Source organism: Stylophora pistillata, chromosome 13 (genome assembly GCF_964205215.1).
Source record: "Stylophora pistillata chromosome 13, jaStyPist1.2, whole genome shotgun sequence".
In the NCBI taxonomy this organism is placed as follows: Eukaryota; Metazoa; Cnidaria; class Anthozoa; order Scleractinia; family Pocilloporidae; genus Stylophora; species Stylophora pistillata.
Genome location: NC_142531.1, coordinates 5,867,466 through 5,893,905, shown reverse-complemented (window position 1 = coordinate 5,893,905; position 26,440 = coordinate 5,867,466). Strand labels below are relative to the sequence as shown.

The following is a 26,440-nucleotide window of genomic DNA, read 5'->3' as shown; positions in this document are numbered from 1 at the left end:
CGCGTGGAGAAAGACACACACGAGAGAAGGGGATCGAGCCCTGTGGGCTCGCCTTGCGCTTGTCTCGCGTTTTCCTTCACGCTCGTCTTGCCTAAAAAAGTAAAATCGCTTCTTCTATAGACTACGGGCGGTTTTCCCTTCAGATTGGGAAAAAGTCCCATATTTCAAGAAATGTTCCCTAGGGATATTCTTGCAACGAAACAAGAGATCACCTACCTTTCGAAGTAATATTTATGGCGTTTTTTGGATTTTGGGCAGGAGAAGGTTTAGTTTTCGGAGTCGTTGACGCGCCTGAGCTGCTTTTGTCTCGTATTCGTTTGATGGCATCCTGTATCTGGTGCGATAGAGAGAAACAAATGTTAAAACTCTAAAGCAAGCCATTTGTCTATGTGGTTAGAGGTGCAAATACGGGGGGTGTATGGGTGTGTCTCAGAAGTATTCTTTTTCAAGATTATGTTCGTTTGATTCCAGGGATTCTAGAACCTTTAAGTTGAAGACCTTTCAGACAGACAGACAGACAGACATCTATATTTATACAGGATAGCCCCTTCAGTGTAGTAAACACTGGTATCAACGGGGGTCCTGTTACCCACCCAACCCACCCCAGGGGAGGACATCCATCACACAGTAATCTCGTGCGTGGGAAATTAACGTCTCCTGCCCCTAACCCTGCAGGAGACGGGACCTCCATTTATTCGTCCCTATCCGAGAAGACTAGAATATCTAACCATTTCTTGATGTTAAAGAAAGGAAGCATATTCTTCTCAGTTAATTTTAAGACCCTGAGTGTTGGTCCGGCCGGTATTGAACTCTCGACCTCCCGCACAGCAGTCCGGCGCTCTCCCAATTGAGCTAACCAGGCAGCGGTCAATGTACTCGGTCGATGTACTCGGCGGTCGATGTACTCGGATCGACTGAGGTGCAATCGAGAACAAATGGAAAGGTATTATTAGATCATAAAGGAAAAAATTGATGCTGATTTCAACAAATTGACATTAATACTGATTGTGCAAAACATGGGATTTTTTCTTTGACGTGAACACTTTTGAGAGGGTCTTATGCATATGCCATTAACCCATCTTTACTCAACAGACTCCAAATCATTCTGCTCTGTAGCTCTAAATTACCTGTTTGTTTAACAAGCAGTGAAATATAAAGATCATCAGTCCCTGGAGAGAATTAAAAATGACAAATACATATTGGAAACCAATTGTAGAAGTGTTGATGCTAAGAAGGCCGAACAACCACGTGACTCCAAGCAAGGGAAGAACGACCGCGGAGGCTTTGACGCCAGCTTTGACCTTCTCAATTTGCGTCTTGTTTTGAATGTGTTGTGTGCCCATCATTTGACGAATCACCAAAATGAACACCACGATATTTACCTGCATAAAAAAAAAACCGAAGAATTGTTTACTTTGAAAATAAATGGTGTTTCAGAAGCTATAATCCGCGTAAAAAATAGTGGACATATTACCACTGAGATGGAATTGTTCTGGGGTAGCAGACCCGTTTTATCCCTAATACCCTTACCTAACCCCTCCTCCCTCGCCTGATTGGGCAAGGAGGATTATCTCTCTGACTTACAGTTTATTTTAAGTTTCATTTCGTTGTACTTCCTTAAAAGTGGCAACGTAAAAACTATGTACCAAGTAGTTTTGTCGTGGATCGTACCTAATTAACAAAGCAACAAATATCTATTTAGGACGACAAAGAGTGGCACATAATATGAACTCCGTTGTGTTATGTGAGCCTTGAAAATTTTTTTAAATTTTACCATTTGTTATCGGCGTTAATCGAGAACGGAGAGGTATGGCTGAGGATGGAAGAAAATCAAAATAGATTGAATAAATTTGACCATTAGTTTCATAGACCACAAAAACCACGATGAGACCCTTTCTCTCAAAGCTTTCCCTGAAACTCTTTATCCAAAAATTCAAGATTGATTTTTCTCCATTTTGGATTTCACAGCCGAAAAGATGCTGGAAACAAGTTCTCTCCTGTCAGAGCATCCAGTGGAGCGAATCTTTGCACTGATATGAATGAAACAGAACTAAGGAATATCCACTGACCAGGATAACAAGTACTGCTGGCCCAATAAACGCCCAAACGAGTCCACTTTCGACATCTAGCCAGCAAGCCTTTGACGAACCGTACCCAACAGCTTGAGTAGCACCCAGCGATATAGCAACTATAACGGCAGGAAAACCTTGGAAACAAAAATAATTGACTCATTTCAAACGAGAAGTCTTTTCCACTTTGGACGAGTGAGTGGTATACTTTACAGACAAAAGAGGCTAAGGTCTTCATACAGGCTTTGTTCCTCCCCAAGGAACCCTTTTTAGATCATTTTTAGACTACTTCCGTTGACGAAAATCCCCGATAATCTAGAATTGTGCTTACGAGGACATGCGGCTTCAATTTGCTTTTCGGTAAATTATTCTCTGGATATCTGATACTTTGTACTTGAGAATAACTTGAGGGGAATAAAAGTTGGAATAAAGCGCATTTTAGTTGATGTCGTAAAACTAAGACCGCCTAAAGCGCTGGAAAACGAAGGGCTTTAGTTTTGCCGGCTTACTAGTTAAAAATCCAGCGAAAGTTGTCTACAGCTTACTAAGAGGGAAGTAATACAAATTAGAATGAGAAAAAAAGAAAAAATGAGAAGACAGCGAATAAACTTACCCCATCCAAGCAAGTAAAAATACTTGACTTTGTCATCAGCTCCACCTCCGAAGACTTTGACAAGCAGAATATAAAGTAACACTCCTTCACACAACATCCAGCAAAACAAGGTCAACAGGAAATAGTGTAGTAAAGCGGCCATGATGGTGCAGCCCGTCTGAAAAAGAACAGAGAAAAAGATAAGTAGAGGACTCTCTCCAATGCAGATCCATCTTTATGAATAAATACCGAAACTATTTTTAACGTACCTCGTTATTTCTCGCTGAACCCTCTCCTATCACAAGTATGCAACAAATGGCGATAGCCGCGCACAGGTTCAAGAGAACTTTCGCTCTCGGGCTTTTCACTGCTCTCCAGAAAAACACAGTAACGACCATAGTAACAACGACAGCAAGTAAAGAAATGGAACAACCAACGATTGCAACGATTTTCAGTGCTTTCTTATGAGCTTCATTGATCTGGGGAAGAAATATACACACAATAAATGTTAAGGGTGACAACTCTGTGTTGTGATTGCCACGGCCTAATTACACTCTTTAAATTCCCCAAATCAAATGCCTGGTAAAAGTCAATCATCAATTACGACCAGTTCACTTTCGTTAATCACGCTTAAGGACGATGACGTGTATAAACAATGACTTCTGATTGGCTCCTTGTCAAAGCTACTTTGTTCTGATTGGCTGTTGGGTTGAAGTTGGTTCTTGATGTAAGTGTCTCTTTTCTCCTCAACCCTACTGATCGGTCACCCAATTTATAAACACTCTCAGTTACGAAAGAAAGCCCTTTAACCCACGTAAAAATACACGCTATGCAAAACAAGCCTTCTTCTGTATGGATTGGTAACGAGTTTGCACCAAAACGAGGTCGGTCAGCCTTGCACAAGTGTGACTGAAAAAACTGAGCGGCGATGTGATTCACTTTTTTACTCACAGGTGCATCATGAGGATCCATGAGTGAAGCGAAGACGGTCAAATGATTACATTCACATGTTGTAATGTTAATATTGGACTCTTCAGCGACAAGTCTACAACCACTGGTCTGCCATACGCCTCCTCCGCCGGGCCGCCAAAAAACACACTCCCTTTTAGGATCGACTCCTGAGAGAACATTTATCTTAAAAAGAAAGTCAGGAGAAAGGTTAGCGCTAAGATTCCTTTGCAATGGAAAGTTATAACACGTTTTATTACATGCAACAGTGAGAGGGTTAAAAAAAAAAAAAGGTTTAGATAGAACCCAACCGCCACAAAAATTATAAATCCTTCATGTTTACCCCTTTGTTCTCAAGAACAATCTTGACCGGCCGCTTGAATACGTTTTGAGGCCTGGGATAGACAGTGGATGATACAATGGTGGTATTAGCGGTGACCGCTTGTTTCTTGTCCTCAGTTTCTTTGTCCAGAGGTAACACATCGTTCAAAGTGAGTAGTACTGAAGTAATGGCGCGGGAGTCTGGGGATGAACTGAATGCCTCGGCTGGTAGATGAATGGAGCTTTTGTTGTAAGCCACATTCAAGCCTTCGGATCTTAACTAAAAGGAAACATGAAAAGAGACATCAATTACATTTTGCAAAGGTTTCTGTAAATGCCACGCAACTGATGAGTTTTTTCAGCGCACAACTTGAAACACACTGTTGAGAAAGATGACTTCGCGCATTCTTATCATGTCCTTGTCGCTAACCCGCTGATTGGAACACCTTCAAAGTATTAAAATTATTTAGCTGGTCGTGTAAGCATGTCAAAGCTTAGCTGTTTGAATTTTCCGACGTTTTCTCTATAGTTCATTGTGTTAAGTTACCAAAATCGCCCAAATCACTTTATTCCTTCAACGTCATCGTGCCAAGCCATTTGCGGTCAGTAGTCATTGTCACTATGTAATCATTTTCGGTGCGGCTAGCCACATGTACGTTTATCCTTAAATGTTTTCATACCGGGTTGTCTTCTTGTACTCGGTCGATCCTGACCAACAGGTTTGTAGCCTGAACAACTATGGACTTGTTGGATCCAGTGAATGTGGCTGCTACACCCAGACCGTAATCATCAACTGCTTTCACTAAGATTCTACTCCGGCTGTCACCCAACTGAAATTTAACCAATCAGTCACAGAGAAACTCTATTAAACAAGCCTCTGAATGAAAACGAGACTGGAAACTGATTGCAACAAGCACGCTGCTTCTGTAAGATAACTTTCAATAGTGAGGTAGAAAGCCATGACCCCTATAGGGGAAAAGGGGCCACGCTTTCCTATGGCCCCCTTTGATCCACCAACGGCAATTGATTTATTGCAGAAAAGACGAAAACTACGTAAAACACGTGGGGATAAAAGGCGTAAACTGCTAAGAAGCAAAACAACTTGCCTTCTCTTATTTCAAAGTCTTTAAGACTGCTTAAGGGGGATTTGCAAATTAAAATTTGAAATTTCAACCATACGCTAGGGCTAGATGTTCGAAAGAAGACCTGCACTAGTACCGCATTAAAATTTTGATTTGTCTTGGTGTTCGCCTGTGTATTGACACGAGAGCGTATAGAATTTCATATTATTTTACCTTGTCCAAACTTAGGAAATACTGGAGAAAACAAAAAGGTTTTTTGCACAAAGAAACTCTGCAAATATAAAAAACTTGATAATATTGTTTTATTATTGAACAACCGGCTCCAAGCTGTCCGTTCACGAGGCCATCCTGTTAACCCTAAACCCCCAGAAGTGATTAACATGTAACTTCTTCCCAAAAAATCCATATATTGTCCAGCAAACAGGTAATGAGAATACTCAAACGTATCAGATAAAATTTGTTATCTTGATCTAACACCAAATTCCCGTAACTACAAGAAAACGTGAAGCAGCCAGTTGGGAAAATTGGCAATCAGATCTTAGGAGATAAAGGGTTACAGTAAACGTACACAAAAACTTACATTCTCGAGTTCCTGCCAAGTTACACGATTGATCGGTTCTAACAAGTTACTCGCCACCTGAACGAAGCTCTTGACAGCCTTTTCTTCACTCACATTGCCTTGTTCAGCATTATAATCGGCCACTTTGACGAGTACATTCACAGCGATGACCAAGTCTCCGCCAAAGATCTCTGGAGATCTCTGCGTGTTGTTTGCGTTTGACTGAGTAGCATTTACCAGCTCTGAGAGGATTTGTTTTGCGGTAAAATTTGTCTGGAAACCTTCCGTAACAGCTTCGACCTGAAAATAAAGTGGGAAATGGAATGATGGGAGGACGAACAAAGCAATGAGTTTGGGTATGATCCTCGTCTAAAGTCCCTCAATCAATTTATTTAAGGGTTTATACATCTATTATAAGTGATAGGCAAGTTAGAATGAGAAATCAATTCATGAAATTTAATCAGTTCTTACCTCATTACCCAGTCGCAGAAATTCACGAGAACTGCAGTCTACGAAGTTTGCGTTTTCCCACTTTCCGCTCACACCACAAAAACGAGAAACTTTGCCTAGGATGAGTTCAGATTATGAATTACAGTTATGGTAAAGAGTCCACTGAAATCTATGCTTGACGTCCGAGGAGCAGTAGGAGGGGGGACTGGGGGAGAATGGGAACCAACCCTGGTCATACACTCACTATCATACCACGCGGGCGTAGTCTTCGCTTTATCAAGAAAAGAAGACAATCTATGTCATTAAAACAAACTGGTATACCAGCAAATAATGAGAGAGGCAATTAGAGTTGTCCACCCACTAGTAAATCTACTTTAATACTTTACTGCCTTGGTCGGGAGCTCTTTAAATCGGGTTAGGTCACGTAGTCTACAGAGTAACGGAAATGCTCAATGTCCAATTATGTGAAATGTTTTGTCCTCATTAGGAGGAAAAGGACATGTGGCTGTTGTACCCAAACCCTCACTATGACTTACCCTTGGCTCCCGGTGGACAAGGCTTGACGTCGATGTGTCCTGCGGCTGTGGCTGCCCACAGCACTCCTGCAAGCAGCTCTTCACGACACTGTAAAACTTCTGTGAGGCAAATAAGATTGTTTTAAGTTTTAAAACATCTACGACAAAAACTCAAATTAGCTGAATGACGTGACTTGAAATACAATGAAGCGATCGTGAACAACCTTGAAAATAATCTCGCCTGTTATATGGCCGTACCTCAGACTTTCTACAACGCCTTAACTTTCATTCATACAAGAGAGTTAAATAAGAAATCTTTTCTGTTTGCCATGTTATTACAAGGTGCCAATTTCTTCACTTTCTGAGCTTTTGTTTGCCTTCCGTACGGGAATACGGTTTGAGAAAAGAAATGTGAAGATATCAACGTAAGAAAGAGTTTTCCTTAACTCGTTTAAACTTCTTGTCCGCATTACCCTATATCGACCGTGCTTGCTCGTCAGACCGCAAGAAAAAAAAATCCCCTTCCATGCAGCTCTTAATTTGCTAACCTGGTTTTATGATAATAAGACTAGCCACTTCACTCGTAGCCATCAGAGATCCTTCCTGTGACCGCATCACACAGACAAATTTTCTTGTATAGATCTCCCCTCGGTCAGGGATTTCCAAATTTGTTGCTGTGTAGTTCGTTGGATTATTGAGGAATTCTGATTCTTCTGTTGTCACTTCAACCATGAATACGCTTGCTCCTTGCCTGACGCCTCTGACCACACTACAGGAAAACGATGCTTCACCACCTAATAAATTCATCGTAAAATCGTTGCTCAATACAAGAACTTTTCCTTTCGTCGAGGCCGAATAACAATCTAGACCCAATAGATATGGTCACTTATAATTAAGTTTAGAGCAATTTTCAAAGAAATCTGGGCTGGCTATGCTTTTGTTCGAATACGGTCTGGGATTGGTCGAAGTAAAAACTTCCCGTCAATACCCCAACCAACCACGCGTAAACGCGACAACAACTGGAACCCGGCTACTTAAGTTCCCCCGCGTTTGAAGACGTTTAAAAAAGATTGACCTTCAGCTCTCATTGGCTGCTTGTGATAATGCCAATATCACAAGCTGTTCTGATTGGTTGATGTTACAACTCGGGTTTTCATTTCACAACATCCTATCGAAAAGCCGTACGATACACAACACATGACTATTTCGGTTTTTGTAACATGTGCCTTTGAAAAATCGTAAAGTGAGAATCTTGAGAAATCCATGAAGCACACTGTCAGGAAATAAGCAGTGGGATAATGTCATATGGCTGCTGAATGACTCTGCACTTACCAACGCGCCTGGTAACTATTCGCGGTGATATTCTAAGCACAGGAACAACCTGAATTGCCACGCTTGCTGTACCAATCTGACTTCCTTTACTGTAAAATATATGAAAAAAGGAGGAATTGAGTACAAAAATTCCCCCTCAAACTGCTTCCTGAGTTTTACTATCAGACGGTATGGTCGTCACTCTGGTGATATTAGGGACCTTAAGCAACCATGACGGCGACGGCAACGAAGATGTGGAAAAACAAGAGATCCAATTGGCAGAACAGTAGCTCAGCACGTGCGTTTTGAAACTTTGTACATTTCATAGCCCTCCTATGCAAAACAACAGGGAACTTACGCAACCACGACGGCGACGGCAACGAGGACGTGGAAAAACAAGAGATCTAATTGGCAGAACAATAGCTCAGCACGTACGTTTTGAAACTTTGTACATTTCTTAGCCGTCCTATGCAAAACGACAACGTGAAATCGCCAAAACTTGCGTCGTCTGCGAACCGAAACCGCGACGGCAAATTATTTTAATTTCCATTTGGAACTCAACGCTACTTTTATACGTCATGCTGAAGTTGAGCTGTGGCGCCGTATAAGACACCTGCAACCATTTTTGAAATTCTAACTAAGAGTAGAAATTCATTTTTTTAATCGAAGTCTTCCTTGGCGTTGCCGTCCTGATTGCGTAAGGTCCCTAACAACGTGAAATCGCCAAAATTTGCATCGTCTGCGAAGCGAAACCGCGACGGCAAATTATTTAATTTCCATTTGGAACTCAACGCCACTTTTATACGTCATGCTGAAGTTGAGCTGTGGCGCCATATGATACAGTAAGCTCCTGCAGCCATGTTTGAAATTCTAGCTAAGAGTAGAAATTCATTTTTTAATCGAAGTCTTCCATGGCGTTGCCGTCCTAACTGCTTAAGGTCCCTATTGTCCAAAACACTTTTTGGTGCTGTAATATAAATTTATGGCATGCGTGTCCATAAAACGGACACCAAGTCAAAACACAATCACCTAACAGAGTCCTCGATTAAATTTAACTACGTCCAAAAAAAATAAGCCTCCCACTTGTTTCACGTTCGTTCACCGGACTAAATCTATATTTTCCTATAAGAGGAGTTTTTATCCGTGGCACTTATAGCTCTCTAACAATTGACAAATCTCTTGGCGCCGCTAAGCGGTTGTTAGAAAGGTGACTTCATAGCAGCATTAAAGGTCTTCTCTATTGCCAAGTTGAACGAGCTTACCCTGCTTGGCAGACGTAGACCCCCTCGTCAGAAGCCACTACACTTCTAACAGTGAGGCGGGAATAACCCCCGTTGGTCTCGACTTTTGTGCGGTGACTCAAGCCGACGATATTTCCTCCTTTAGACCACGTGATCAGAAGGTCGGGAGGACCGCCAATCACGGTGCAGTTGATGACAAATCTGCCAGTCACGTTCACCGTCAAATGAGAAGCTTGAATCGTTACATTTTGTATTCCTGACAAAAGTAAAAATAAAAGATACATAATGATATTTAGAGACCAGTCACTGTCTTTTGACTAGGGGGGGATGGTGTTTTTGAGGGAGACCACATAATTACTTTTGTACAATTTCTTAGGTGATTATTCAGGAGACATCCTTTAAATTTACTTCTTTCTTCTTCTCCAGAAACAGAAAGAAAGCGAGCTGTGACAATTTCAGAACTCACAGCCTCCGTGAAATGATCACTTCGCACGGTTAGGATATGTCACGATATGTCGTCATCTTTTACGAATATGGTTCAGTAATACTAGGAAATTAAACATTACCTGCTTGGTTTTGTAATTTTGTACTGTTTCTATCCAACGAGAAGTTTCCAAGATTATCAGCTTGGGATACTACTTGTTCAATAAAACTAATATTGGGACTCGCTGTTTGCATCTGAATTTCTGCCTGAACGCTTCCAGGGCTGAAAAGTGAAATGGAGTTTTCATTTCCTTAGAACAACAAACTAAAAAAAATTAACTTGTGAAAATTTGCAATTAAACTACAAGTAGAACTCCCATGAAGGCCGGGTTTCGAATCTGTAGACGAATGAAACATGAACTCGTCATAAATGTTTTAGGATCGTAACGAAAATCATTTTTAAAACCACTAGATGGATATCTGTCACACACTTTCCCATTTTCGCGTCCACTATGACCTTTGTTCCCTTAAAATAATTCCCTTTCTAGCTCTCAGTGATTGGCTAATTTCATATCATAATACCTCCACTCAGAGTGTTTGCTAGAAAATATGTGGAAACAAGTAGAATACATACCTGAAAGACAGCACGGTAGCGCTCTTAAACCATGGACTTTTAGAATAAAGTTTTGTAATCTGTGAAAATTAATGCCAGGAAAAGCTGATTATTTGTTGCTTTGTATGACCCTATATATTACACCATAAGAGTGATTAGCATCACCCCCTGAAACAAACGTTAAGGTCATAAGAATAAAGAAACTGATCTTGAACCCAAGAGGCTCTTTTCTGTGAGACAAATTCTTCTTCCAAATACCCTAGGAAATGCATTTATTTTATTTATTTAACAATTTGCCAAAGGCAGGTAAATTTACAATAGGACAAGGTTGTCCCCTACTGGGTAAATTACCTGACCTTATCCCCTAAGAGCAGACAAAATTGAAACCCAACCCACTTACAAACCCCCATGTTAAAAAAAAATTAAAAAGAAAAAACAATAAAAAAGAATAAACAAATAAAAACAGTTGGTTAACATGTACAAGAATTAAGAGCATTGAAACGACGACATTTTATGTAGAATAGTAAGGGGATCTTGCACACTGATGTGAGGGTTTAAATGGTAAAAGCTTCACAGCTCTCACTTGTCTTTAATTTCACGTCTAATTTCATTGTTAAAAGAAGTAGTTAAAAATATGGTATTGTAATTAAATAAGTATATAATTAGCTCAATGAAGAAATAATCAATTCACATATTTGGCTCAGCTATTAGCTATAAAATAAAACTTTGGCCATACACCGTATTGTACTCCACCCCAGCCCAAAGATGCCGAAGTCGGAATAAAGAAATCCATTAAAATAGTTTTGATCTTTTTACACTTTAAATTTGAGGTGGGGGGGGGGGGGAGGGGATGCAGCAAGGTGCCTTCACCCCCGTCCCGTCCCGTCCCGTCCCATCCCAATACGCTTACACCCATCAACCACTTCTTTCTCTTTAGATTACCTCTGCCCCTGAAAACATCGAACTATTTTCAGCTCAATCTTCAGACAATATTGCCACTAACCTCTGTCGTCACATTTTCTTTCAAAGCCTTAAATCGATTGGAAATTCGATCTTTGAGGTCCTCTGAGAAGTTTTCACTTGTAATTCTCAGCGTCAAAATGTAATAGGAATCCTCTGCGGAGAAAAATTTGAAAAGAAAATGTCATCTACTACGAGTCCGATTATAAGAAAGAAATCATACACTGATTTAGATGGCTTTTGTGGTCTTCGATAATACTTAATTAATTCTTGTAACAGCTCTTTCAACAATAAAATCCACTGATGTGCGTGGTTCTTAACAGCCCTACTATTTGGTTGATCCAGCATCAGGCTCCATTTCTTCGAAGTTGTATAACGCTATCCACCGTGTGTGTGTGTGTGTGTGTGTGTGTGTGTGTGTGTGTGTGTGTCTGTCTGTCTGTCTGTCTGTCTGTCTGTCTGTCTGTCTGTCTGTCTGTCTGTCTGTCTGTCTCTCCCTCTCTCTCTCTCTCTCTCTCTCTCTCTCTCTCTCTCTCTCTCTCTCTGGTGGGTACGTTTTTCTATCGCTTATCCATCGGATAGCGATTTATCCGCAGGATAGCGTTATCCGACCTTCATACCACTGGGCCCAGAACTGTTTAAACTTCAATTCCGATCTTAGATTGCTAGCAATTTTATCACGGTTCAGTGCCACAGGGGGAAAATCGCAAAGTAACATCAACTTGTCGTCCGCTTACTTGCATCCAAAGTTCTTACAAAAACGTCCTGGAAACTAGTTGGACCGAGTCCTGCATTGTTATAACCTCGCACCAGTACGGTGTAGATGGTCCATGGAGTGAGCCCCGTCACTACCCCTGTGACGACATTTCCTCCCACGACTTTCACTGTTATGGCATGGTCTGGAATCTCCACGATTTCCCCAGAAAAATCATGGTCTGTAAGCAAATCCACTTTATTTGTGCGAACACCCTGCCAGAGGTAGATCTAGAAAATAATAAACGAAGGTTTTAAATAGGTAAGTGGAAAGTGTTTTTATATTGTAGTGGACCATATTGAGGAGCTTAATCTAAGAGGTTTTGGTCACTCATGTTTTATTAGATGTCAAAGCAGACCGGATGTGGCTGCAATCTACTTCCGGTCGCTGTCCGAAGTCAATTATGAGAGGCAAGAAAGAGTATTTTACCACTCCAAACATTCCGCTTGAATAGTGAACGCGTTCTGTCACATTTTGTGTAAGCTGGCGTTATCTTTTGGCTGAAGACAGAGACGTTTTAGTCACTTGACGACAGCAAGCACTAGACCGTCTAAAAAAGAACTAAATCAAAAGAAAAATTGAGCCCGACTACTTGAAGTTTACCCTTTGATTTCTAAGAGTGACTAGCATCTAATTTCTCCTTACAATATCACCATTGAATAAAAAATTTTGGTTACGAATTTAAAGGAAATTATCACCAACTAAAGAAGTGCTAGATTTTAAAACAGATTCTCGTTACCAGCATCTTGAGAAATGTATAGAGGATCGTATGAAGAATATGCAGACTAATGTTAGGATGAAGATGGCAAAAACTTGATCGAAAAAGAAGAACGAAGTATGACACTTCAACATTGAAATTGGTACTTGTTAATACATACGTAGTGACCGTCCACTGACCGAGGAGGTGTGGGTTTGTATGGAGTCCAACTAATATTTACAGATTTCGCGTTAACACGAACCACAGTTATATCGGCTGGTGGTTCAAGGGGGGGGAGCTGTCCGGACCGACCAAAAATGGAAGGACTCATCGGCCCAGGCCCCTCTCTGTTCTCGGTTCGAATCTTAACCTCGTAGACTTGATTTGTTAACACTCCTTGTACTAGAATAAAATTCAGATCACATCTGCCAAATGAAGTTTTATTCATCCAGGCTTCGTTTGTAGTATTTGGACGATAGAATACTCTGTAGGTGCAATCCGCTCCACCCCAATCTAACTGATCAAGATTCTGTGAAAAAAAAAACCAGAAATCAGCGCTCTTGCCTATGATATGATAATGATAGTTAGGACACTTCACAATTATTATGATAACTATGATACGTATGATGCACAATCCTCGCAGTAGAGAGCACTATTTATGCAATAGCGAAAATCAGACCTGAAAAAAATCAGGCCTGTACGGGATTCGAACCACTGACCTCTGCGATACTAGTGCAGCGCTCTACCAATTGAGCTAACAAGCCAACTGGGAGCAGGCCGTTAAGTTGATTCGTAATAAACCCGTGATGATAAATCAGATACGATGGATATATGAAGTTCATATATTTTGAACTGCGGTTCTAGATACGTATGATGCACGATCCTGGCAGTAGAGAGCGCTATTTATGCAATAGCGAAAATCGGACCTGAAAAAAATCAGGCCTGTACGGGTTTTTTTCAGGTCTGATTTTCGCTATTGCATAAATAGCGCTCTCTACTGCGAGGATCGTGCATCATACGTATCTATAACCGCAGTTCAAAATATATGAACTTCATACATCCATCGTATCTGATAACTTTGATAATTACCATCATTATCATAATTGTAATCACTGTTACAAAAGGAAGACAAACCTGGGTAACGAAAGAAACCTTTCCATACCTCAATTGTAAGTAATGGAATTAAAAAACCAAGATCATTTCCGTGTCAGCTGAATAGTATGTATTTACTAAATTATTTCACATATTTCTTATTAAAATGGCTACGTTCAGAAATTTTGAATCGTTTTTACGACATACTGGCCAGTGAACTTATCGATAAAAAATCTGTCCATAATCAGAGGTAAACAATACAAAAACTACTTTGGGAACTGAAGAAATTTTCAAAATGACATATTCTTACACAAACGCGGGTTCGTTTGTAGACTTATTATTTCGTATCAGAAAATTATGTATTGTAACACGATTCAATTACTGAAGGAAAACGCAACAGATTTTTAAGGAGGTCATTGTCTTTAAGAGGTTATTCGAATTACCGTCCAAGTCATGTGCAAACGTCCGTCAACTTTTGTGGGAACAATCCGCAAGTTCTTGGGATATAAAGAAGGACCTAAATCAAGAAAGCAGAACAGTTGTCAATCAAAATCTATCTGTCAGAATTACCTTCCTCTAGAAACTGGAATGATAAGGGTAAGAAATCTTATGGTGGGTGACTGACGGATTAATGATATGGCTGGATAGTGGACTGGTTGGGTGGTAAACCGGCTGACTGACTGACCTACAATCCGATTTACCGACTGATACCCTGGCTGTCTCACTGACTCACTGACCACCTAACTGAGTGGCTGAACCACTGGCGCAGTGACTGTGTATCTTTCTCCCTGATAACTGGTTGGCCTATCGTCCTGACGGTCGGTCTGTCTTTCTGCTGTCTGTCTGTCCGTAGTTCTGTCTATCTGTCTGGGGGTCTGTCTATCTGTCTGTCTGTCCGTACTTCTTTCTATCTGTCTGGGGGTCTGTCTACCTGTCTGTCTGTCCGTAGTTCTGTCTATCTGTCTGGGGGTCTGTCTATCTGTCTGTCTGTCCGTAGTTCTTTCTATCTGTCTGGGGGTCTGTCTATCTGTCTGTCTGTCCGTAGTTCTTTCTATCTGTCTGGGGGTCTGTCTATCTGTCTGTCTGTCCGTAGTTCTTTCTCTCTGTCTGGAGGTCTGTCTATCTGTCTGTCTGTCCGTAGTTCTTTCTATCTGTCTGGGGGTCTGTCTATCTGCCTGTCCGTAGTTCTTTCTATCTGTCTGGGGGTCTGTCTATCTGTCTGTCTGTCCGTAGTTCTTTCTATCTGTCTGGGGGTCTGTCTATCTGTCTGTCTGTCCGTAGTTCTGTCTATCTGTCTGGGGGTCTGTCTATCTGTCCGTAGTTCTTTCTATCTGTCTGGGGGTCTGTCTATCTGTCTGTCTGTCCGTAGTTCTGTCTATCTGTCTGGGGGTCTGTCTATCTGTCCGTAGTTCTGTCTATCTGTCTGGGGGTCTATCTATCTGTCTGTCTGTAGTTCTGTCTATCTGTCTGGGGGTCTGTCTATCTGTCTGTCTGTCCGTAGTTCTTTCTATCTGTCTGGGGGTCTGTCTATCTGTCTGTCCGTAGTTCTGTCTATCTGTCTGGGGGTCTGTCTATCTGTCTGTCTGTCCGTAGTTCTGTCTATCTGTCTGGGGGTCTGTCTATCTGCCTGTCTGTCCGTAGTTCTTTCTATCTGTCTGGGGGTCTGTCTATCTGTCTGTCTGTCTTTCTATCAGTCTGCCCGTCGATCTATCTACCTATCTTTCTGTCTGTGTCGATCTGTCTATCTATCTGTCTGTCGATCGGTCTTTCTATCTGTCTGTCTGTCTCTGTCTGTAGCCCTGTCTATCTGTCTGGGGGTCTGTCTATCTGTCGGTCTGTCTGTCTAACTATAGGAAATTTTCAAAAAATAAATCAAATTGATGTCATCGCACTCACGTTTACTCCCAGTGATACAAAAAGGTTTATCCGGGGACAAGCCAGGAAAACCAACACCAACTTGATTTTTAGCGCGGATGCGAAAATGAACCTCTATGTTTGGCTTGAGATTGTTCACAGCATAAGATCGAGCAGAACTGGGCACTTCAGCAAGTTTTACAAAAGGAGTGAGTGTAAATTGTTGTAAAGACGCATATCTAGCGGACCATTCAATGATAAAACGATCAGGAGGTGAGAGACCAGAGAGCAGCCTGACATCCCATGTCAGGATCGTTGAAAAGTTTGTACAATTAGACGTGCTGATGTTCACGGGTGGGAGAGGTGCTCCTAAGATTAAAGAAAAGGAAGTAAAAGGATACATGCAAAAAGCGAGCTTGATGTATATCTTATTAACCAAGCGCGAGGGCCGTACTGGGAGAATATCGGCCCGAGGTCTTGACAGTACGGACCGAGCACAGCGAGGTCTGTACAAAAAAGACCGAGAGCCGATATTCTTCCAGTGCGGTCCCGAGCAAGCTTGGTTAATAAGAGATTTATTATACGACTGAAGTTCAAAGGGACACAAGAGTGCGGTATCATTCGGGACCATTCGGGACAGTGCCCGGTCCAATACTGAGAGAATATTGACCAGCAATAGAGCATTTTGATTGGTTGATTTTAGTTATTGGCCCTCTGACTGCCCGAGTCGTGTAATAATTAAACATATTTCCCCATAAGAAGTGTTCCTTCAAAAATCAACCTTGTTGGCTTCAAACCTGGCTAGTTTCAGATTAGAGAAATTCGATTTCTGCAATGAAGTAAAAAATTGTTTGTCTCACGATGTAGACACTTATACGTCGGAAATGATTCGACTGTCAGACCAACGAGTATGTTCCATTACAACTATCACCAAGAAGTTACGAGTGTCACCCTGCAATGTGGATATGAGAGTTCCCTAGGGGGATCCCCTCCTCGTGAGGTTTACACACCTGTCACAACCAAATACGACACCCTGTAGTTCTCACTGACTGGATTCTTCACAACGCATTGAAAGACGCCAAAGTCCTTCACTTTTAGATTTCGAATGGTGAGTATCCCAGAGGAGGAACTAACTGACCATCTGTTGATAAACTTTAAACTGAAGATATAAAAAAGGCATGTTCGTTAAGAGACTTGAAATCAGCCGTATGGATTTTTATTTCTTCAAAGAACAATCCCCTTTTTAGTTGTACCTGTACTGAAGTTTCTCTCCGTTATAATACCATATCGGACTGCCTTTTAAGCCTCCGGTTGTGTTACAGAAAAGTGTCACGCTGCCACCATGTTTTCCCTCTCTTATGTCATAGAATGGATGGACCTCTTTATTGTACACCGGTTCTATTTTGTCTGTGGATAAAAACGGGCCATTAAAACAAGAGTGGAGAAAGTCTGAACAACTATAATCAAATCGCAATTGTCAACTGATTCAGACAACGAACATTTCACGCACGCATTCGATACGAGCCAGCAAGAAATGGATGAATTATGAACATTTTCTCATCTGCGCTGGCGGTACCAGAAAACGCATCGAAAACGTACGAACCTATGACTTTTATAGTAGTAGTGATTTCCAGAGTCGCCCCACTGATACCGGCTACACATTTATAAAAGCCATTGTGTGAATTTGAGCTAAGTGATCCCAGTCGTAAAGTTCTATTGAAATTAAGATATTGGAACAGATCTCCAGAGTCCTTGATCGCCACGTTGTCCTTGTACCAAAAAATGTCAGGTGTTACACTGGAAAGAAAAGCAGAAACGTTTATTAGACGCAGGAATATAACAATCAAGTCAATTATGAAATCAAATATTGTGTGAAATGGTTTGTGTTAAGGTTGCTCTAGTTTGTAACCATGGTTTCAGTAGTTCATGCAGGTTTCAAAGCCTTGATGTCCTTGGTACCTTTCTCGTAACTTTTCAAGCAATTTTTTTTTTCAGTTTGCGTACCGTTGTAAGTGAAGGGCCCGCTCCTCAAGGCGCCACCCCATATTTGGATCATGTATTAAAGGGCGTTGAAAATGCGTTGCAGCGTTGCTGTTTTGGTCTATTGAAGAAGAAAATGATTCTACATCCTTCATTACTTGCTGTAATGAAAGTACAAGTTGCAACAAGATGTACGAAAAGAAAAGTTTTGCAGTGAAACAAGGCCTTAAAAACTATCAAATGATCTGACTCTTAGGCATTAAGTATTCCTTGTAGTTTACATACAAATATCCGACCTACCTTCCTCCTGCGGTACAATTCAGATAAAACTGACCTCCAGTAGCCAATGTGTACGAATCAGCCGGTGTCGTGAAGAATTTAAGGCTTGAATCTTGTGAATTTACTGAGACAAAACAGAAATAAAATGAGCGTATGTTCTGATTATTTTTTTTCCGAAAGCAATGCAAAAGTTCACGTTGTTCCAATCATAAACAGCTCACTTAAAACTTATAGAGAAGGCCTTCATAGCCACTCCCTGGGATGTCACGCAACATTCTATTCAAAGAGTTGCGTGACAACAGCTGCAAAGGGTACTATGCTTTGTTCTGACTGGGCGCAGATGATGTCATTATGAAGACAGCTGAGTATTACAGGGATGGAAACGTAAAAAGGAGTAACTGTACGCAAAGGAGATCTAGATTTTCTGTCCAAAATTGCTTTGGAAATCAAACCATTTCATGAAGCAGGCGAAAAGAAGGTGTCTTTTCAATATTCTATATCGAATAGCATAGAATTCGAGATCATCATAAATCGCTGCCTAATTGGTTGACGCAATTGCATTACTATCATTATAATTACTATCCTCATTATCAATATTTTTGATATTGTAATATTGAACAAAAGAACTCAGGAACACAGGATTGGAACACATCTTTTAGAAAAACAAAGTTGCCCTTGGTACCCCCCTAGGGAAGAGGTTACCGCCCCCTATAAACCTTACGAAGCCAGGGGGTGGTCCCTAGATTTAACCCTTTCCACCCTAACATCAGTTTGAAAATTCTTCATACTGTTCTCTAAACATTTCCTATGGTATTTACAAGGAGAATTTGTTTAACAATCACGAGCTTCTTTAATAAGTGATCATTTTCTTTATTCTCATGACTTCAGTCTTTAATCCAGGGGTTATATTTTAAGGAGAAATCAGACGTAAGTGACTCCTCGGGTTTAAGAGGTTAGAGGTCTTCCCCCCCCCCCCTCCCCCCATGGAAGTGGTTACTCTGAGGGTAAACCTCATGAAGCCACTGTAGTCTCTAGATTTACAGATTCCTACGTTATTGAAAAGGGAACTTACCTGATCTTTTGCCGTGAAAATATATGGCCGGGCTTATTTGGGGTCTTACTGAATGAAGACTTCTTACACTACATCTTAAGTGACCTCCGGAGGCCATAAAAGAGGTAACATCACTGGCTCTGACAGGCGAGAATAATAAATCCCCGTTTGGTTCCGTGAGTATTCGCGGTTTGAACGATGAGTTGATGGGGCGCAAGGACGCTCTTGGTCTCTGAGTACTCCAAGAGTAGCTGACACGGTAACTGTATGAAAGCGACCCACAAGGGAGAAGAAAGGCTTCATTCTCGATCATACTGACGTTTCGTATACGAAGGCTTGTAAATGGTCCGGCGACTATCAGGAGTAGCAAAAATAAAAATAGAAATGAGCGAATCAAGACGAGGTTGCCTAGCTATCCAAACAACTGCGCACCCCCTCCTCCCCTAACCAAATATTAACCCCAGCTTATTATCAGTTGACTGTTGTTGGGTTAGGGGAGGGGTGGGTGTGCAGTTGCTCAGATACTGACACTAATCCAAAATCTTTTAGGGGATCTCTTTCTTGAGTAGCTTAGAAAACGGGCTTAAGTTAGTAACCAGGCCACTCGTTGGTTTTCACATGGGAATAAAGGTAAAGACAGACTGTCACGGACTCCTCATGTAGCTTTTGTGGTCGCATGACACGATCGCTGTGGATACATAGCTGCTCGTTTAACGCTCTGCCATGTATTAATTAAACATCAGCACAATTCCAATGTTTTCTCCCTTTTTTTCTGTAAAATTAACCCATATCCACTGGACATCTCCATTAGCCCTTCACCTACTGACATCAACATGCCTGTTCTCCATACTGATTATTAAAAATTTCCTATAAATAAATAAATAATAAATAATAATAATTTAGCAATGGATATCCACTGGGTGGCTCTTCTTGTCCACTGTTTCCAGATCGAATTGGAATTTAGAATGTTGGTTTTTGCGGAGGGAGGAAAACCGGAGCAAGGACGAGAACCAACAACAAATTCAACCCACATGTGACGCCAGGTGCGGGAATCGAACCCGGGCCACAGTGGCGGGAGGCGAGTGCTCTCACCACTGCGCCATCCCTGTTCCTATGGAACCGACAATACATTCTTGTGACCATAGTTTTGGATAACGCAGTGATACTGAGAAGAGCTAGGAGAAATGAGATGCTGGTCGCTCGTTGTATTAAGTGTAACGGCTGTGGATACAGTTAAGGTTACATTATATACTTTTAAAAAGTTTCTCGGGTTGATGACTTCTGATACTATGTAACCATGTTAGCCAGCTTCAAAGGGTTGCCAATAATTATTTCTCTTCTATTTTGGGGTCAACAATTTTTTTATCATTGAGCCTACATTTAGCAGTAATAGGACTACATTTTTTAAATCTTAATTAGTGCTTTACCTCGACTTATGCCTTACCTGAAAATTTTAGCCCCACTTTTTTACTAAACACAGTTCCGAAGGCGTTCGACATGAAGACCTGATAATCACCTTCATCCCGTAAATAATCCCCAGACCTGATTCTCAATCCTCCATTTCTTGTCGTGTATATGCGATCGCTTGTGGGTTCTTGATTCAGTTTCAGGGCAGAGCCATTCAAAGTCCATTTGAAGGTCTTCGGAAAGGGCGTTGCCGTTGCGACTATCATAGAAACTGTGCTACGTTGACTCTGTGCATTGAAGTTGGTTAAATCTGGAGGAACGACGTCCGTGAGATGTGGAATAAGATTGCGATCCACAAGCTGGGAGATTCCAATCCTTGCCGTAAATTTAACTGAAACAATAAAATTAACAGACGTAAGAAGAAAGACAATAGCAGGAGAAAGAGAGAAGAGAGAGAGAGAGAGAGAGAGAGAGAGAGAGAGAGAGAGAGAGAGAGAGAGAGAGAGAGAGAGAGAGAGAGAGAGAGAGAGAGAGAGAGAGAGAGAGAGAGAGAGAGAGAGAGAGAGAGAGAGAGAGAGAGAGAGAGAGAGAGACACACAGAGAGAGAGAGAGTCTCTAAGGTCAAATCCTGATTTGATTAATTCTAGTGACCACTCATTGTTTGGTACCCGGTTTGGGGGGGGGGGGGGAGGAAGAAAGGATTTTGGGAGAGATCACATGGTTTTCAAGGGGAATGGAGGGGGGGGATCAGCTGTCGTCAAGGGAGGGAGGATTATAGAAAATTGTTTGCCAATCAGCTGCCAATAAAGAGGGAATAATAATAAGAGGTCATTGGGGTTTGCGGTGTTGCATCGTTAACCCTTTTTAAATGCAGTATTGCGGTGAAGAGCGGTGTTGCGGTGATCTCCGAGATGGCATACTTTACAGTATAGGTAATTTCAAATCGAAGGTGTTCGGTAAAATAAACCATTTCCGGTGCTGCAGTTTTTTCTTAACCCTTTTAAAAACTTATACTGTTCGTACGAAAGTGGCAATACATCCGAGTTAATAGTTAATAAACATTACTGTTTGATCCCAGGCCCTGCGCGTTTATATTTTACTTGACCTCTAGACCTCTACCACAAGGACTATAGGCCAGCCAAAGACCAGCGTGTGATAAAGATGAATGAAACCAGACCAGGTTAATCCTGAGATTTAGACAGTTTACAGTAGCGGCGTCGATGTGTTGGTAATATTTTTTGCGGTGATGGGGTGTTTGTTCTATTTTGTTTTCGGTGTCGCGGTATTCAGAACCCCCCATGTCCCCCTCAATAGATCGTTTTCACTCTTACGCTACGAAAAATAAATCGAGAACTATTCAGTGGATAAGGTCAAGAAATTGTAATGCTATAGGAAATAGGTAAAGAAGACAGTCCTTCACGTCTTAGGCCTTTTCGTTTTTCCAAACTTCAGATATTTGTCGAAATGCTTTGCGCAAATTTGCAGAGCCCAGTATGGAGCCGCCATGTTGGTGCACATCTTTCGAACTTACTTTGGCTATCTAGTCGACTGATTACCTGAACTGAGCCAAAAAACATTAAATCATACACTTTTCCTAACGCTTAAACTTCTAAAAAGGCTAAAAATCACTAGATAAGTTCTGTATTTTTCGACAGACACGATCGGAGCTGTATGTCACGCAACGCCACAAATGCGCCTGGTTTCCAAACCAAGCATGCTATTGAGCTGAATAGTTGGAAACAGATATGAAGTTAAACCCCTTATGCCTGGTGAGGATAAAAATTTTCGTGTTATGGAGGGATCAGGTAAAATATCGTGACACAACCACATAGCTTTCCTAGGTACAGACCCTAGTCCCTTAGTAATTCTGCGCACTGAATCAAAAGGCTACTTTCTCATGTACGACAAACAAGGCAGCTTTGACCAGTTCTTAAATTAAACAAAATAATTAAATGGTTAGAGCTTATTTAATGCTTTATTTGGCCTTTTTTTGTACCACGACAAGCAAAATTAATTTCATCTCTTTGATAGAAAGGTATCTCCTTAGGACGAAGCATTCCCGTATATCTCCATTACAAGAAGCACCCCTTGCCCGAGGCCCACCCGTCCAACGGGAGATTTATCTAAAGTCCAAATGAAATGCGAATGATAGTACTTACGGGATGTGCACTGTTGACCAGTGAAATCTCCAACACAGTGGCACGTGTAGGAACCTAGATTATCAGAACAAATCCCAGAATTTTGACAGGGTTGTAATTCAGCGCATATCCCTTGTCCTGCAACAGCGTTATAAACACATTTAAATCGATTACGTCTTCTGCGCTCAGCTCATCCAGTCGTTTAATCAGCATTCGCTCGCTCGCACGCTCGTGCCTCGCCCTCGCACGCTCGCAACTCACCCACTTACTCACATATGAACACAGTCCCTGAGGGACCAGTCATTATTTATTGCCGGGGTGGGGGTCGTAAGATATTTATGGGGGGGCTACATGTTCCTCATCGGAAACGGAAGGGGATCAGTCGTCTCTAACAGAGTTTTGAGGGGAGACTACAGCAAATTGACTTCCTATGGGGGGGAGACCAGTAGAACACTAAAGAGCTTTATGAGGAGGTCAAGTAAATTTATTTCGACACAACCAAAATTCTCCAACCCCCCCCCTGGGGATGAATAATATCCGATCCCTAAAATCAATCGCTCATCCCACTTTTCATCACAGCCTGAGTTTCAAACGAATCCCTATTTTCAGGTGGAGAGAAATATCTATATTTACTTTCTACCCTTATTTCTTCTTAGCGAGGCTGCCAAAATAAAGTTAATAGATGCAGGAAAGATCTGAGGGGAAGCCAAACCACACTGAGTACGAGGGTTAACAGAGGACGGCCCGTCCCCACCCTGGTGCAAATGGTGATGTTCATGTTCATTTGTATACACGTTTTGTCCACACTACTCACCATTTACATTTGTTGCAAACGATAAACATAGGACCAAAAGCAGAACAATTTTGAGAACAGGCGTGCTGTCTGTCAATGGCTCCATATATGATTTGGTCAAACTAAACAGAAAAGTTAACAATAATAATTAGTATATTTTCCCAAGGCTCCTAAGAAGTCTCCCAAACATTTGTTCATTCGTGAGAGATGAGACCCAACGCCTTCAAGTTCTTGGCTTTTACGGCAGGGAGGGGAGGGGAGGGGAGGAGAGGGGAGGGGAGGGGGAGGGAAAGGGATGGCAGTGAAGGGGAGGGGAGGGAAAACCAAAGTAGCTGATTACTAAGATGAAATCTTGAATTGTAATAGTATGTATTCTCTTGGATTTTAAAGAAGTCGGGAGTTACCTCATTTCCGAATTTCGTCATTTTCATTGTCTAGATCTGTGAACTTTTAATAGGCTATTTTCTCGTCGGAAGATTGAGTATTGTACTACTGAATCTATTACGCCACAAAAAGAGCTCGGGTCGAAGTCACGCGAAGTCACGCGAAGTCACGCGAAGTCACGAAGAGGCCGTGACAGTCAGAGCAATCGTCCACTCAGTGTAAACACAATCAATGGTTATTTAGTTTTGCTTAACATGGCTCAGTGATTGGCGTAAAGAATTGTCGCCACAATAGCGACTTGGTTTACCTTGCTTGCAAAGACTGGCATCATATTCAGAAGTGATCCACTGTCGGTAGTCTACTTTGCGACCCGAATATTTAAAAATAAAATTAATAGATTATCAAGGAGAATTTAAGCCCAAATGGCCGGAGGCTATACCCTGTGGCTTTACACAAGCAAGACGAAACAGCTGAACTTAAAACTACCAAGAAACGACCTCAATCTTCATGAAACATTTTTATTTCTTTTGGGTGTGTTTTTTTCCAGATCCAAGACCCTCCCAAGCATTTCTGCGCTACATCCGGCGTCGCTTCATTTTGGAAAAAAATATTGCCTACTCCATAAGTCAGTAATTTCCTTTTTTACATGTCCAATACGAGACGCCAATACTCTTTATTACGTCAAGAAGGTCAACCGTGGCTCATAATTTAATTACGTCATTCGCCACTGTCGTGGTGAAGTAAAATCTGAAGATTGTATTTCACGATGTCCAATTCTTTTGCGTAATAGTGAAACATAGTGAAGATACAAATACTACGATCTTCATGAAATATGTCACGTCATCTTGGATTCTCAAAGTAAAGAGGGGTTGAAGAGAGAACCAAAGAGCTGCAAAGGAGCGCAGGAATACTGATCAAAGATTATGCAATTTCCGTCAAACATTGTCAAAAAGCTTCACGTGTTACATAGTGCGGTGGACTGTTACCTTAACAGTCATCAAATGCTGAGGAAAATGAAGACAAGAGCGAAATTCATTTGGAATGTCTTGAAATATGAAATTTGATTTCATATGAAAAGAAAATCTACAGGTATTTTAATCTAACAGTGCTGCTACATTGTCTCGTGTCTTCAACAGGATATCTGCATTACAACTGACATTAAAACAAATACAAATCTAAGCAAATCTATATAGGAAATCGCGATTTCTGGAAAAACCTCAAGAGGTTCTGAGAATCGTTGTTGATTTGAGTGCAGCAAGACGAAGGTGAACCAATGTCTTGCTTCAAGTAAAGCACTGTTGAATTTTAACAGATTTATAGTCTGATCTGACACGACCGTGATTGACATTAACGTTTGTGTACATTGCTTGATAATTTTGATAAACACATGTTCGCATTTTTTCACTCGAAGTAATTCAAATTCTAAACGCCTCATTTTCTGCAACGCAAAGAAAACATATCATTTTTCGAAAAGGTCATAATTCCCATCTTCAAGCGAAAAAGCAAACGTTATTATGTGAATGTAAATATTATTGAATGTCCACGCACGAAGGAGTTTCATGCAAAGTAAAATCATGTCAATTGAGAAACGCACAAACGACGTAGAAGTACATTTGAAAACCTTACAAAATATTACAGGCCTCTTTCTCCGGTGCACCATTTCTGTATTTTCTACCCTTTTGATATAGGATTCTAAATCGATAATCTCGACCAAATTTCTCGTTAGAAGTTAAAAGTTAATTTCAAAATGTCAAATGTCTCACCTCGGGTCAAGCTTTTCATCACCTGAATCTCAAAACGCACTGCTGTCACGAACTTCTTACACGATAGTCCTTGCTGAGCGACTTAGGAAGACAACGTCTCCAATATTCATTTAGAACCTGTAGATATATGCTTTGTCATCGGCTCCTGACGTCAAGACACTTGAGCCGTAGCAGGAGGCTTTGAACGATTCGAAGAATGTTCTTTCATTTACACATCATATTAAGTCTCCACGAACTGAAATTAAAATCGAAATGAACTTGAAACCAGACCATGCTTTGTCGATGAAACCTGATTACCGTTATCCCTAATGAATACAAACTGTTAAAATTTAATGAGCAGTGAAGGAATATACCGTATTTGCATCCAAATGTTCCCACCTACCCATAATAATAAGTAAGCATTGTTTGGACCATATTATTTTTGTTCTTGGTTGGTGTCCGAAAAATCAAAAGTTGCCAAAAAGATTAAAAAGGTGCGCACGTAAACAAATAACATATCATACTAAAGTAATGTCAAAATTAAACCCTTGAGGAAACGGAGAAGGCGCTTGCCAATTGACGTGTATGAAATGAAATATCTCGTTTCAGAAACCGGCAACTGAATTTTAAAGCATTATTGCTCTATGTAAAAAATATGTTTTGTGATAAGTCTTGTTCTAAACGAGGGAGTGATCACATCATATACGTCCCCTAATTGCAGAATGTAGCCACCTGTTCCGTAGAGTGAAAAACGGAATAAATTTTAGAATTAACGCTCATTTGCACAGTTGACAAAGAGGTAAATAAAAGAATAATGATGACAAAAGGTACTTAATAGGGGAAACAAAATAAAAAACTACCCTATAATTCGCATAATGAAGGTAAAATAAAAGACAGGAAAAAGGAAATCTGTTTTACTGTAGAACTTCTTGGATTGAAACTCCTTAAGGCGACAAATTAACATTATCAACTCAGTTAATAAGACCAAATTATCTACTGATAGAAAAAATCCACTGCGCTTTAATGTGACTGATTTTTCTGAGCAGTTAACCATGATAAATTTATTTACGAACCACTTGTAATAGGTCACGGACTAAGCTTTAATTTTAATGATGACTGGAAGTGTTTTTCTCAATGATAAAGACTGTCATTGTATTTGTCATTCAGCTGTCAAGCGAGAAATAT

General features: G+C 41.0%; 1 protein-coding gene across 1 annotated transcript in view; it reads right to left on the bottom strand.

Annotated features, from left to right (window-relative positions):
- LOC111326990 (uncharacterized) overlaps positions 1-25,640 on the bottom strand; it is a 34,430-nt gene extending 8,790 nt beyond the window's left edge. The window contains 30 exon segments of the mRNA XM_088743111.1: positions 217-334; positions 1,128-1,382; positions 2,070-2,206; positions 2,683-2,839; positions 2,931-3,140; positions 3,613-3,795; positions 3,953-4,210; positions 4,611-4,760; positions 5,593-5,871; positions 6,043-6,137; positions 6,558-6,656; positions 7,085-7,330; positions 7,869-7,957; positions 9,110-9,344; positions 9,655-9,794; positions 10,146-10,204; positions 11,128-11,240; positions 11,822-12,068; positions 12,717-13,064; positions 14,071-14,144; positions 15,524-15,850; positions 16,492-16,640; positions 16,735-16,888; positions 17,085-17,278; positions 17,762-17,864; positions 18,813-19,145; positions 20,236-20,589; positions 22,358-22,474; positions 23,151-23,251; positions 25,277-25,640. Of these exon segments, the coding sequence (XP_088599237.1) occupies positions 217-334; positions 1,128-1,382; positions 2,070-2,206; positions 2,683-2,839; positions 2,931-3,140; positions 3,613-3,795; positions 3,953-4,210; positions 4,611-4,760; positions 5,593-5,871; positions 6,043-6,137; positions 6,558-6,656; positions 7,085-7,330; positions 7,869-7,957; positions 9,110-9,344; positions 9,655-9,794; positions 10,146-10,204; positions 11,128-11,240; positions 11,822-12,068; positions 12,717-13,064; positions 14,071-14,144; positions 15,524-15,850; positions 16,492-16,640; positions 16,735-16,888; positions 17,085-17,278; positions 17,762-17,864; positions 18,813-19,145; positions 20,236-20,589; positions 22,358-22,474; positions 23,151-23,235 (5,308 nt within the window). The 5' untranslated portion in view covers positions 23,236-23,251; positions 25,277-25,640.
- Positions 25,641-26,440: the final 800 nt, after the last annotated feature.